This window comes from Netta rufina (assembly GCF_964035555.1).
Source record: "Netta rufina genome assembly, chromosome: 8".
Taxonomy (NCBI): Eukaryota; Metazoa; Chordata; class Aves; order Anseriformes; family Anatidae; genus Netta; species Netta rufina.
In genome coordinates this window covers 31,735,087-31,750,196 of record NC_140131.1, presented here as the reverse complement: position 1 = coordinate 31,750,196, position 15,110 = coordinate 31,735,087, and the positions used below count along the sequence as shown (strand labels likewise).

Sequence of the window (15,110 nt, the reverse complement as noted above, 5' to 3'; positions counted from 1 at the left end):
GATAATTTTCTTTGAAGTAACAATCTAAATATAAGCCTATAAACTAAGCTAAGAGTAAGTGGATATATTTAGATTATACTAAAAATTGAAGCAAAAGTGGCAAGTTAGTTACATCACGTAACAAAACTTTAAGTTGTAACATTAAGTTACAAAACTTACCAGAATATTTCAGAGAAAAATGGAAATACACTCTCAGTGCAGAAATGAGGCCAAAGACCATCCCCAATCTGAAAAAATACTTTAGTACAGAGAAACAAATACCCTATTCATTTTTATGAAGACATAAGCATGACCATTACAGTCACTGTCTCACAGTTCTGAGCATTTAAAAGGAGCTTCATGCAGACAAGCATGAAAAAGTGTAGCACCTGCTATCAGAAGCACATTCAGATTGCTGGTGAGACCTGAACAACTGGTATAGAAGCAAGGTTTTGAAAAGTCACAAGTTGTATCACTACAAGATTACACAAATTATATATAATCACAAAATTATACAAATCATTTCATTCTCCTGCCCCTCTTATTCTCCATAATTGAAGCTCAGCTTTGTATTGCTATGTATTGCTATGCCCTTATCAAATCTGAAGAAACTGAAGAACAGCCCAATTAGTTGTTGCAAGGTAACACCCCACAGAACAGCAGGATACAAGGGCAATTAAAGAATGCTACATAATAGGAACTATAAATCTGTGGGGAAAACAAACAAAGCAACCTCATTTCAGGCAGTGAGGAGGGTTGGGTTCTTAAACACAGGCAGGAAGTGCCATTTTAGACACCACAGAGTACCTAGAACACCTTCATGTGGGAGATCTGTGCTCTTCAGATGCAGCTGAAGGAAGATTCTCTAAGGCATCAAAAATGAAACTTGGCACCTGTATCTAGGTAGTCAAACCACTCCTCAGCAGCTTGTCTGTAAAAAGATGCTTGATTTGGAAGATGAGGAACACTAAGTCTGCTGTCCTCTGTTTTAGCAGGAAGGAAACTTGCAAAAACAATCATGGGATAAGAAAGGAAACTCAAAAATGAAAAGTTCCTGTTACTACCTCCCAGTTCTTCAAACCATGAAAGGGACTAACACCAGAATTGACAATGGGAGTGAGCTAGCAATGAGCCTGTTCAGGCATGAAGAGGTCTAACATAATACTAACTTACAGATGCAGTGAAATATTTGAGGTACACCAAAGTGAGTCATAAACTTGGGCCTGCTGGAATTTGCATAGTCAAAAAGTTATGGACCAGTTGAGTGAGGCTACTTGCACTTGACCGTTCTTTTATAAGGAAAGAGTTATATCTAAAAGCAAATCAAAGGTGTAAGGAATACAACACTGGAATAAAGTAACATATTAGCCAAGAAACATACAACTGTGTAGTATAGCAAAACAGTTGTATTTGGTTGCACCTCAAACAATGTTGCAAGAACAAACAGCTAAGTTGCCATGTGTGGTTTTAACATTTCAATTCTACACATTTTTAATAATTAACAAGTGAAATTTAATATTATCTTCTTACGGATTTTAGGTAATATTATATATTTTTCTATCCATTGAACTTGTAAGGTCTACTGTTCAAACACTACAGCTGTAAGAAGATTGCTAAATCCAATACTTGGTTGTCTAAGTTTGTACAGGGGTGCATAAATGTACATTTTTTGACCTCAAGTATTAAAGTGAACAGCTAAACACAACTTTAGAATATTGTTTATAGACATTAAACAATTGTTTTATTGAGATCCTGGGAACACATTTGCATGAAGGAAGTTGCACTTTTTTTTATCAACCAGTTGACAGCACTGTCAGAAGGAATATAGTCTAGAATAATTGACCATTCTACTAGAACTTATTTGATTTTAAATCTAATTATTTTACAGAATCATTATTATGTAAAATTCAGCATTAGAAAAACTGACAGACATAACCAAAAAGCTTTAAGAAATTTTTGAGGAAAGAATCTTTTGTTCATTTAAACAGTACTTAGAAGTAGGAAACATAATAGACAGCCTACTGTCTCTCATGTGATTTTTACTTTGTCTGTAGAAACACCCTCAGCCTGAGAACTCTTTTGACTCATTTCTATATTTTTCTTTGCAATCCTGAAAACAAGGTCAACAAAGATTTAAGCAATTTCAAAACGAGATAACATATCCAGAATTCCATTAATTATATATCAACTTTTTTTTTTTTTTTTAATAAACAAAACAACTATCTACTCTATGCAGCAATCCCACTATTGGTAAATAGTTAACACAACAGAAAATAAATTCTCTTAACAGCATTCAAAGGCTTCATTCAGGAATAATGGCTAACATTTTTTTCAGCACTTACAATATATTTTTACAGTATGTCATCAGTTTTTATTTTTTTATACAGTTTTACAGTATATCATCAAATAGTCCAAGTAAAGGCTTGACATCACTGATTTCATCATCCAGAAGATATCTAATGAAGAGTAAGAGAGAAACAAACAAATAAATTAGGTACAATATATCAAAATCTATGAAATCAGGAGCACTATGCAAACTATATCCTAAAGACATCAAGACAAACAAAATAGTTGTTTTTTCCTTCCTAAGAAAAGTTAACTGCTACTACTAACTGTGCAAATTCATCTTTTAAAAACACAGTTGTAAGAAATTAATGAATTGCCACAAAGAACTAAACACCTGAACACTGGGGCAACAGAAAAAACTCACATAGCTTTTCATTACCTGGGCTCTATTTCTTCTTCCTGTTCTTTTGTGAAAAAAAAATCTTCTTTCCTAGTGAATTTAAAAGAGTCGGAGATTGTTTTTGAGATTGAAGAACACTGTATATTTTTCAGCTCTTGTGAAGGATTTGAATGCTTTTCTTCTTGAAAACTCAGCTGCAAGACAAACATTAAAATAACGGTTAAAATAACTAACTGAAAGACAAACTGCCATTATTGTAGTATGTAGGATAGATATTTACATCGGTATTAACATAATTGACAAGGCTTTAAGCACACAATAAATATATGCTTGGATGACTTTGCAGAACTGTGGCTATTGAATAGATATTTTCAAAAATCATTCTATATAAAGTGAATTCACAGGTGAAAGCTTCTGTAGTTCTGGTGAACTCAAGTCCTATCTGTTTGAATCATGACCATCACACTGAACACACAATGCATGTTTCTTCCACATTTGGACAACTCAGAGAGGTTCAGAAACTCTCTCTGTCTGAAATGATGCACATGTCAGATATGGTAAGTATATTTGCTCATGAAAGACTAATGTAATTATAGGTGATCATGTTATAAAATTATTTTTACTCACCATATTTATATATCCACTCTGTACACGTAATTCCACTTTTGATGAGCTATTAAGCACAGAAAAGAATGGGTTCTGACTACTGGTCTCACCTTGTAATGTGCAAGAACTGAAAATATGAAGTTGAATAATATAAGTATTATTTACAGAAGTGCAAAGTGGTTTACTTTTCAGTTCAGGACTTTCCCCCTACACTTAAATGATTTCAAACTATTTATCAATTCTATTTTTTTAAGTTGAAATTTCACTCTATTTTATCAGTGAACAAACAACCTTCTATACATTTAATTATACATACAAACATACAAATGTGAATGCAAATACAAGTAAAATATTGACAATATTTTATAACAATAAAATTGCAATTAATGATATAATGCTTACCCTTTTGAAATGTCACTTGTAGCTTTGCTTGTTGTATACTTGCAAGGTGTTTCATGCTCATCTGGAATGTGAAGGCAGGTATTTCCATGGTCTATGTAAAAATGATTTTTTTTTTTCTTAAAAGCCAGAAACAGCCTAAAAACACTGCAAATATTTTACACAGTATCATCAATGATAGTTTGAAAAGCTGATATCCACGCTGCAGCCCACGGAGGAGCCCATGGCACAGGAGGTGGATGCAGCCTGGAGGAGGCTGCGGCCCACTGAGGAGCCCCCACAGGAGCGGGCCCCGGGCCAGAGCTGCAGCCCATGGAGAGGAACCCACATGGGAGCAGGGGGTCTGGGAGGAGCTGCCCCTGATGGACAGACCCCATGGTATGGACCCATGTTGGAGCAGTTCTTGAAGAGCTGCTGCCTGTGGGAAGTCCACGCATGATCAGTTCGGGAAGGATGACATCCCATGGGAGGGACCCCACATGCAGCAGGGGCAGAGAGTGACTGTGATGGAGCAGCGGAGATGAAGTGCTAGGGACTAACCACAGACCTCATTCCCCCACACTGCTAGTGAGGAGTAGGTAGAATAGGGTAAATGGGACAAAGGTGTTTTTAGTTTGATTTTAGTTCTCACTGCTGTAGTCTGTTATCAATAGGTAAAAAATTACATTATTTGTCCTGAATCTGTTTTGCAAGTGACGTAACTGGTGAGTGATCTCCCTTGTTCTTATCCCAACTCACGAGCTTGTTTTCATCATATTTTCTCCCCCTTTTCTATGAAGGAGCAGGAGTGAGAGAGTAGCGTGAAAGAACTGAGCTACCTGTCAGGGTTAAACCACCGCAACTCTGTAAAAAAATTTGTATACAGTACAGAATTTATTTTATTAAAACAATCTTACCCAATTCTCCACTGGAAAAGTCACTAGCATATACTAATATTTCATCATCAAGATCATTCCAAATGTCATCTCTCAGTTCGGAGTTCACGTCTGAAGCACCTGAAAAACACCATCTGCTTTTATCTCTGTTAGTCAAGTTATGCATTGAAGATTCTTTAAGATATTTTTTGATGTCATTGTCTCTTGGCTTTTCTCACTTACAAATACTGAATGATTCAAAGAGAAAGCTGTAATCCATGGACAAGTACAACAAAAACTTCTCTGTTTTAAGACCAGTTGTTCAATCTACTGAAAGAAGGATTGTCACATATGTACTCTTTTCTGTGTTATTTTGAGAAAAGTTATCCTCACTGTAGATTCTAGTGAATAAGCCTTAAAAAAATAAAACTTTTCAAATACCACAATTTCATTCTTTTCCTTTGTCAGAAGCATTAGAACCCAGATTTAAGACTTTTAATTTGGTCCTTTCTTCCCTTCAGATCTCCAAAAGCCTAACTGCTGTCTTCCTCTCGTCCAATCCAATGCCTAAGAACTAGCCATGTGTGGTGGTTTTACCGTGGTAGGCAGCTAAACACCACAACCGCTCTCTCACTCCCCCTCCTTAGATGAGGAGGGGAAGAAGTAAAGTAAAGAACAACTCATAGGTTGAGATAAGGGTAATTTAATTAAAGGGGAAAAAAATAATAATTATTAAGGAAAGATTATTATTAACCAAACAATTTAACTAAAGGGGAAAAAAAGGGGGGGGGAAGGGGAAAAGGGAGGGGGAAAGGGAAAACAAAACAAAACAAAACAAATAAAGGCTATGTGGAAGTGCAGAGGAAAGAAATTACTCTCTACTTCCTACCAACAAGCGATGCTTGACCACGTCCTTGAAACAGGGCCTCAACGCACGTAGCCAGCATTCAGGAGGAGGACCAACATTTTCATGAGAGCCCACCCCTCCTCTCTTCCTCCTGTTTCCACCTTTTATTGCTGAGTGTGACATCACATGGTATGGAATATCCCTTTGGCTGGTTTAGATCAGCTGCCCTGGTGATGTTTCTCTTCTCACTTTTTGCCCACCCCCTAGGAGGGTTAGAGAGAGTCCTGATGCTGTGCCAGCACTGCTCAAGCAGCAGATACAACACTGGTGTGATCCCACTGCTGTTCTAGTGCCAAGTGCAGAGCACAGCACTGTATGGGCTGCTGCAGGGAAAGTTAACATCCCAGCCAGACCCAGTACACCATGACAAACACATTTTCAAGCACTATTGTTAACATTCTTAACTAAAGTGTGATACTTAATGTTTTAAAGTACTTTATTTTCTGGTGCAAAGACAATTTCTCTCACTTTCTCTCCCTTTCATTTGTTGTGTTCTCTTTCTTCACTACCAATCCAATTCTTTGCTGATTTTTTTTAATCTCTCTTCTGCCATACTCCCCCTCCAGCACCAGACAAGTGCCACAGCCCTAATATGTCTGAGGAACCCTGATCTAGATTTCCCTTTCAACAGAGGGAAAGCAGGACAGGCTCGAATCAAAGATCCACTTCCACAGTGGCTGGAAGAAGCACTTTGAAGGCACTTATATTGTAAATTTGGGTGTGTAAATTTGTAAATTTGGGTGTGTACAGTCAGCATGGTGCATTATTACAGACATGCACACACTTTAAAATACCTGAACCATAGGCTTAGATCACTACATTTCACAGTATATTCTCAACTCCTTGCATTTATTCATATAGCATGGAAAGACATCATATCACAGATGCAGATAACCCTATATAAATCATAGAATTTGACACCTTTTTTCATTAGAACTATTTTGGTTGCATTTTTAAAATGTAGCTGGCCCAGTCAATATGGCCAAGATTACCTCTTCTGGTACTATCCAGTTACATCTATCATGTCCTCTTGATGACAGAGGATTTGCCTTAAGATTTCTTCAGCATAGAGTATAGCTATACTGGAATATTCACCTATCTTCCTGTGAATGTATTGTTATACACAGTTATATTGTATACTAACTGACTCCCACAGAGCAACTGATAATATGGTTATGCAACAGTCTTCCATCTTAAGACTAAGTAACAAGTATAGCAGACAAATGAGTATGGCAGGAAAATCTGAAGTATAAATTGAAAGGAACAGGGTTGCAATCCCACCTTCAGAGTATTAAGTAAAAATGAAGTGATGCAGTATAGATGCAACCACTTAAGGAAATACAAGCTAAAAATATATCAGTTTATCTCAGCAGTGTTTCTTATATGTCTGAATATGTTCTATACATTGATGTTGCTACTTGTTTAGCCAAAATCTTGTATAATCAAAACCTGATTCACATAAATTTACAGTAACCAAATACAACAGCAAAGAGCATGCAGTGAGGAGAATATCATGGTTACATACTGATAATAAAGACTGATCATTTAACCACAAATGTAAAACATTAATGTCATTTCACTGCAAGAGAAATAGAACAAAGAAATGTTTTTTCAGATAGAGATATTTTCTAGTTATGAACTCAGTTATTGAACGGTCATATTTTGTTAACCATCAAACAAAAAGCTCTTATTTCACTAACTTCTTTCAGTAGGTATGAAGTTAAGAAGAAAAGGTAAGTAGGAGGAAGTTCCTTTTGCACTACAAGTGGCTTCAGTGGAAATATATTAAAGGAAGTATTTACAGATTTGTACCCTCATATATTTGAATTTACTCGTTACTGGTTCATATAAAAATACATGTACAGGCTTAGATCTGCATTTGCAATTCTTACTGATACCAGAAAAAAAGCCAACGAAGGCCACTGTATTTCCCTATACATTCAGCATTCTATAATGCTGTACTGTTTACTGTGGTGATTTCAAAAAGTTTGAGTTTATAAGGTACGTACAACTCGAAACAGTGAAAATGATGATTTCAAAGATTAGTAATAACTTACTACTTTTTCCATAATTCCAGGATTGCAGTTGTTTCTGAGATATTCCTAGGCTATTAACATTATCTACCAGGTCCACTGAAGGTGACGAAGACAACTGTTTATTGCCAGACCTATTTAAAAAAAATAGTTGCATGTCACTAAAACAGTTAAAGAAAGCTGCAACAAAAATGATTTTATTCAGAAAACAGTTGTTAGTTGTGAAAATTTAACATAATACCTAAATTAGAATATATATATATATATATATATATTTAATAAATACCTTGACAACGCTGGCATCAAGGATTTGGATGCAAAACCAAAATGTTTGAGATCCACATTCTGAGCTTGATTTAACATCTGCATCTAAAGAAAGCAGGTTATTAACCAAAAAGACAAACATTGAAAAGCACTTTTTAAAATTATCTGACTTATATTATTAATATTGTAACAAGATAGCATATTTTAAAAAATCACTTAAAAATCACTTTAAAAAATCATTACAAAAAAAATCATTTTAAAAATCATTAAAAAAAATAGTTCTTGGGATCCATTAAAAAGATTTGAATGACATGCTTCTACTGTAGTTATCCAAGTAGCCTGGCAAAGTCAGTCCGGGTATCACTGACTTTCTTCTATATTAGCTGTAGGCTATATTATTCTCTATTGCAAAGAAACAAACAAAAAAGCTGTGAATAGTAAATAAAACACTCCAATATCTCAAATATCATTCTCTCTGTAGAGAACATCCATTTGGTATTACATTCAAATATGTAAAGTGTAAGCCTTTAAATCTTTCAGAGGTAAAAACCAATGTAGTTTATTTTCTCATAAACAAGTGGATCTCTGTGTCAACACAAACAGGTCTCCTAGTAGCATTACTTTGATGTATACCAGTTTTTGGTTTTGTTCAGGTTGTATTTTGCCAAAATCAAATCACAATACAGTGCCTTCCAATGATGCCTCTGTCCTTAACCTACTAAGATCTATGAAACGCCATAAAAGTAAAAACAAAGAGAAGCGTACCGTTGGAAGCCTTCTAAACAGCAGTGTAACCTGTCAAAGATTCCTGGACCTTTCTATTGCTTTGCTTCTCACGGTCCATACAGACAAACTTGCATGTATTTATTTACCTATGAATTGCTCAAACAAATACTGCAAACAAATATATACAAATACATAATGAAATAAAATAAAACTATTCAAATGCTGACTGTATTCAAACAAACCTTTAATCGCTTTACTGGGGGTACAGATGAAATTGAGTTCCTGCTCCTTAAATCAGCTAAGTACAAAGTAAACTTAGAATCTCCATTCATCTCAGACTTTGGAGGTACTCCAGTTTTACCTGATAAAGGGAATTCAAAGAATCTTCAGATTAGTTTAGAAAGGATAAATCCTAATTCTTTCCAAATCTATGGAAACTTTGCCACTAAGTTCAGTATCTTTTAATAAAAGATTTAATACACTAGTTCAAAGATTTCACACACTAATATTTATAAAAAAAAGTCAAGTTTGGTATTGCACTTAAATCATATCCTAAATGATCTGAAAAATATTATTAGTCATTGTAATCCCTACAAAAGTTTTATTAACAAAATGTTTTATTAGTATTTTTATGACTGCATCATAGCAAAAACTGTCTGACTCTTGCTTGCACCACTTCCGCTAATGTAGATATGGAACTATAAATGGAACTATTGTAAATTACACACATCTAAAAGTAAAAGAAATAATAGATTTAATGAAACTCACAGCAGTCATGTCCACATACATCTTTATTTTTACAGCGATGGTTGCACTCTCTGTTCCCATATTTCTTGTAGGTATGCTCTTCTTTAGATCTGCTTCCTAGTTAAATACAATACAGAAATGCTCCTTTTTTATTTTGTATGTATTGTTGAGAGAGTACCTCGTGCAGTGTAAGATGGGCTAAAAGTAATCTGGGTCACTGGAGTTTTGTTGCCTTCAACAACACTTTGGGATGCCCAAGCAATGTAGATGGAAAGAAATTAACAAAGACTGAAAAAACAGACACTATCACCATTCTGAGATTCAAGCTGTAGTATTAGACACCAAACACATGATTTTTCTTAATTTCAAATTAATCAAAGAATTGCACTGTAGTCCTTGACAAGGAGAAACAACAGGACTATATTCTTGTTATACTTGAGAAAGAAGCAGTATGGATGAATACAGATCTAACTCTGCACTAAAAGTAAAATTCATTTTTCTGTTGACTTTGGTATTAGCCAGACGGTGTGATCTCACCATTTACCTGTATCTACATCTGCTGCTGGCGGACTTTGCGGTGAGCCGTAATACATACCAAGTGGAGACTCAGCTTCCAATTTTTTATTTGTAACTACTTTACCTCCAACTGTTCTTGGCATTAAGTAAAAGGCTGTAAATGCTTGCTGTATGTCAAGGCCAACTTTGAAAAAAAAAAAAAAAATTAAATTGCTACGAACTGTTTCTGAAACTACTGATTACATCCACTTTTCTAAATGATTTAACTATAAATCTTTATTAAAAGACTATGGGAATCTGTTAGGATAATGTACCATTAAAAGTAAGCTATTATATGAATGGATTCCTAATGACTGAGATTTAAAAAACCCTCCAAAATTAAAGCCATCATTGCTACATAAGTAATGTAGCTATGTAGTATATACTTATCCCCATTAACCATATTTTTCTATGTTTCTGTACAACTAAGTTTATTCCTGGCTTTGCATTGTTGATACAATTTTCACTTTAAAACTGTACAATAGTCTCCGTTACAGGACTATCAGCAGCTCTGTATTGAAAAAGGAGTAAAATGAAAATGTTGATAGTACCTTTGAAGTTGAATGCTAATGTTTCTAGTTCAGGTTATGATTAAACTAAGATTTGTAAGGGACTGTGAGACACCATTTGTAAAAAAGAGTATTTTTGCCTTTAATAGGCAAATATTGCTGGAAAATGAGTCAGGCTTTTCAAAAATGTGAGCATTTCCTTCATGTCCAAAACAGAAGTGTGCTTTAAAGACAACCTGCTTTTAGCACAACTTCAGTTACCAAAGGGACAATTTCAGAGAAACTAACCATTGAGTTGAGTTTTACTGTACTCAGTACAACTTGTAGATAGCTAAGTAGTAATAAAAGAACAATTTTTAATTCATCTTATTTGGTTAGAAAACATTCCTTCCTCCCCGAGGCACAGGTTTATACATAGAAGTACAGATTATTCTAGGTTGGATGACTGTAATAGTACTAATATTTAATGTTTATCATGGAAGCATCGAATATACTTCAGTTAATCTAACACACAGTCATGTTCTTTACAAGTGGAGCAGGATGAAGAATTTAATGCAGCCAGTTCATATTTAAATTATATTTCAAATTCTATTTGAAAGCTCGTTACTCTCTCTCCTTATCTACTGCTGTAGCTTCAATTTCACGGAAACTGACATTGAGGGAAACAATGCTTAAATCTTCACACCTTAAGAAACAACATTTTCCGCTGCAGAAATTTCTTGCTGCTGAGGTGTAGATGGATCTGTATCTAACAATCTTATACACAAAACAAAGAATGCAAAATCTAGCCATTTGCAAATACAGTTCTTCCCAGCATAAGTAATCTATAAAGCTGACAGTTTATGCCTATTAAAAGTTAATTCAACTTGCAGGTGAAGGACAGAAGAGAATCCTTATCTGTACCATCAGAGCAAAATTCTATCTCCTAATAACAATTTTGATGTTTCCCAGTACATTAATATTCTAGTAAATAAATAAATTTGTAATTAGGAAAGTCAGGTAACACTCAACATAGTAAAAAAAAAACAAAAAACAATTCATAGAATTTTGTTTACATTTAAGTTCATTTTATCATATTTTGGTTTGATATAAAGTGTTTTAATAATTTATTCAAAATTCTTATGCAGTTGCTTTTAATTACAAGTATACTAATTAACTTACCATAATCAGAACTAATTAAATTTATACTAATGTCCTCTGATTTAAGAGCTCTTCTCACTTCAATTTTCTTCATCCAATTTCCAGTTTTTAGCAACACTGAATCCCTGTAATGTACCAGTAAAGTATTATTAGACATGGTTGATGAAAACAAGACTGTATACTATGGTATCAGTAACCATGTGAGAGTCTTTATTTGGCCTTGGTTCTCAGATTTTGCTTGATAAGTGGCTTAAGAATGATCTTCCAATATTATTTGATCTATAGCCATAAGAGAGCCATGATCAGTTTCAGTTCTGACAAAAGTGCAAGACTTTGGCCAGAACTCGTGTGAAAATCACACAGTTAGAAAAGACTTTTTCTCTCCTCCCATTTGCTCCAAGCATAATTTATCCAACTGGAGAATTTAATCTCTGAGTAAAAAACAATTTTGACAGTGATTTAATTAAAGAAATAATAATAGCTAATAATCACAAGTAACAGCTTGAGAATGTATCTTTTTACTAGATATTCTATGTGTTTTGTATTTATGTGGAAATTAGATTATGATGACTCCTATAACATGGCACCATTGTTGTACTTGTACACATACCTGTGTACTGACAAGCATACAAGTGTGATGTTTTGTTTTTTGTTTTGTTTTTGTACTGAGTCTCATGCAGAGTTTTAGATGACAACTGAGTGACTAGAAAATGCTATAGGACAAAGACTAATTTTGTACCATTTGGCTTCATTAAAAAGTACTGCCAAAACTGCAAGACAAAGGATTAAATGGCAACACACTTAAAAAGATCTGAGAAAAAAAACTGAACATACATACATTATTTTCTGAATAAAAATTACTTGATTGTCAGCATCTCCTATGATCAATGTAACATAGTGAAAATCTGGTGCTGTTCTCTTTGTCTGTAGCTGCTCAAAGTTTGTTAATTTGATGGTTACTAAGATTTCAGCCAGTGTATCACTGTATTTTGGAAGCTAGAAACAAATGATATAGAAAATGACTTAACTGTTAAAATATGCAAAGTAAAACATGTCCTTCCATAAAGTTTTAAGCACTGACACAAGCAGAAAAGCTCATTTTGAGCAATTTAAAGTACATTTTTTATTTATTGTGCTTCAATGGTCTTACACAGTACTAATCTTCTCCATAGCCAAATATCCTAAATTTGATTAAATATTGAGAAAAAACACAGTCTACATCAAACCCCCTAAATAAACCTCCTCTCTTCTATGCCAAGAGAAGGATACAAGAAGAAAATTGCATATTTTGAAACAGTTTTGAGATTAAAGGTTTTGCCATTCCAGCATTCCTCTTTAACAATTTACCATTGTTACACCTTTCTTCTGCAAACAACTTTAGAGACACTCATAAGATATTAAGTCAAATGAAAAACTAAAATAGAACTGATCATTATAAAAATAGTGTTCCATACATGTACATGTATACAATTTTTAACTTCAAAGGTTTCTTCATTTGTACCAAATTCACAAGACACTTTAAGGTTATTTTTCAAATTTCTCATTTCAGAAAACTGAAGCAAAGTGACTATGTGACTCGCTCAAAGACATAGACAGAATGCATATCAGAACCTCAAAGCGCACAGGATTAGAACGTTAGATTACACACTGCCATTGAAATGGCACCAGTTACGTTAATGCAATCACTTTATATATATTCCTCAGTGTGACACAGAAAACAAACATTAGTTAATGCGTGTTCTGTAAGTTTTATACAATTGTTTTTCATGTCTCCAGAGTTTTCTTTTATTTTTATTTTTCAAACATTTAAAATAGAACTCTCAGATTCACATACTAAGCTAGAACGTCAACATACTGGTTTGCAACTCTAATACAAATTACTTTTTAGAGAGGGGTGAGGAGAAAGAGAGAAGTGAGGTGTGATAGAGAATGTTTATTCCAAAGCTGTCCTTCGGAGTTTTCAGTTTTGTTTAAGTTTTATTATACAAGGTGGAATGAGGCCACAACACCATGTAATCTTCTACCAGCGAAGGCTTAATATTTTCTAATGTTACTATTTGCTTTCTTTTAACAATCTTAGAATAAAATCATAAAATAAATATAGAAGCATTACCTGTTCAATGTCAAGTTCATATTTTGGAAGATGCAAAACAGATTCTTTTATCTGGTTTCCAAAAGGAGGATGTCTGTTTAAAATCTGTAAAGATTTAATTTCATTTCTGATACATTCAGCTGATCAGAGAAGTTGACACAAATGTAAATTCAAGGAATCAAAGTCACCAGAATAATTATGTCATAGACAAAAGCCTTACCACTACTATTTCTCTACTGTCAGTGATGCCCACAATAACAACATAGCCAAAAGAAAGGAAAATTACAATACATTTTCTGTTGCTATCTCTTCTGTTCAGGTAACAGCCAATGAACTAGCCCATGACCTTAAAAAACTAGTCAGGTTTTATGAGTCGATGCTTCTATGTTGCCCCAGCTTTAGTGAAAACAAAAGAAAACAGAAATTTCAGGGAAACTGGGAAAGACGGCAAGAAAAAAAAAATTCTAACCCCAAACCTGAGTAAGATCAATTTCATTTAGAAATGTATTACATATTCCAAAACATTGGAAAAGCAGATTCCTCAGAAAAGAAGCCAAGAACCAAATCTAACTCGACCACAATAAGGAGAGTTCTATAGATAATTCAAGAAGAATTTTATTCTATGACCATTTTTTTTTTTTTAACTAAAACTAGTAATAACGGTAATTCATGATTTTCACTATCAAGATAAATTAAGTGCAACAGAAAAAAATACAAAAGGAAATATTTATTTACAAACACTGCTAAAAGGGGAATGCATGTTGCCTTTTGTTTCAAATCATGTTAATAAAGGAATTCTTTGTATTTAAGCAACTACTTTCCAAATCCAGCCAAATCAGTAAAGTCATCCACATAAAATTTGCTAAAACAAAACATTACACACATTAAGAAAAAATAAGTAGCCAAACTTTTTAAAATTACCAGCATAAATGAATAAACCACTTAAAATGCTCAATTTTTCTGGCACTCACATAGCAGACATATTACTTTCCTCATCATGTTTATCTGCATACAAAATAATAAATTACCAATTCAAGTTCCCTTGCATTTGTCTCTTCTATTTTTTTAAATGTTGTCAGCCCAGCATTTACCATAGCATTTGACAATGATACACCTGTGAAAAAAAAATTAGTTTTATGCTGTTAAGTGGCAATTGTTAATCTCTAATTATTCTAAACTGCATTATAGGAAGTAAAAAAAATGCTGAAATCATTTTAATGTATGCTTGCTCCTAGTTTTTTACCCAGGAAATCACAAAATTTCTTTTCAGTAGATTAAATATTTTAGTAAAAATTCCATGTATCCATTAGTAAAGAGAAGAAGAAAACATTTAACATTGTAATACTGACTTTTTAATAAACATTTTCTAGTATAAAACAGATTTTAGATCGCTTTCTACAGGAGTCAACAAACAAGTGCTCTATGTACATGTGATGAAGAAAGAGCATGTCACCCACATGGAGAATAAAATTTGAGACAAAGTATCCTATCCAAGGATTATATGTTAAAGTCATAGAATTTCAAAGTTTTTGAGCAAACTAATAATGAAATTCACTCAAGGAAAAAAAGATGTATTATAAACTTCTAGGAATGTTTGCATGTTTCACCAAATA

At 33.8% G+C, this 15,110-nt stretch overlaps 1 protein-coding gene across 1 annotated transcript in view; it reads right to left on the bottom strand.

The window, feature by feature from the left end:
- Nucleotides 1-2,335: 2,335 nt before the first annotated feature.
- HFM1 (helicase for meiosis 1) overlaps nt 2,336-15,110 on the bottom strand; it is a gene marked incomplete at its 5' end in the record, with an annotated part of 36,544 nt that continues 23,769 nt past the window's right edge. The window contains 14 exon segments of the mRNA XM_084291519.1: nt 2,336-2,435; nt 2,705-2,859; nt 3,293-3,398; nt 3,674-3,734; nt 4,567-4,665; nt 7,489-7,598; nt 7,751-7,833; nt 8,697-8,815; nt 9,223-9,318; nt 9,746-9,901; nt 11,427-11,530; nt 12,244-12,401; nt 13,519-13,602; nt 14,526-14,611. Coding sequence (XP_084147645.1) covers nt 2,369-2,435; nt 2,705-2,859; nt 3,293-3,398; nt 3,674-3,734; nt 4,567-4,665; nt 7,489-7,598; nt 7,751-7,833; nt 8,697-8,815; nt 9,223-9,318; nt 9,746-9,901; nt 11,427-11,530; nt 12,244-12,401; nt 13,519-13,602; nt 14,526-14,611 — 1,484 coding nt within the window. The 3' untranslated portion in view covers nt 2,336-2,368.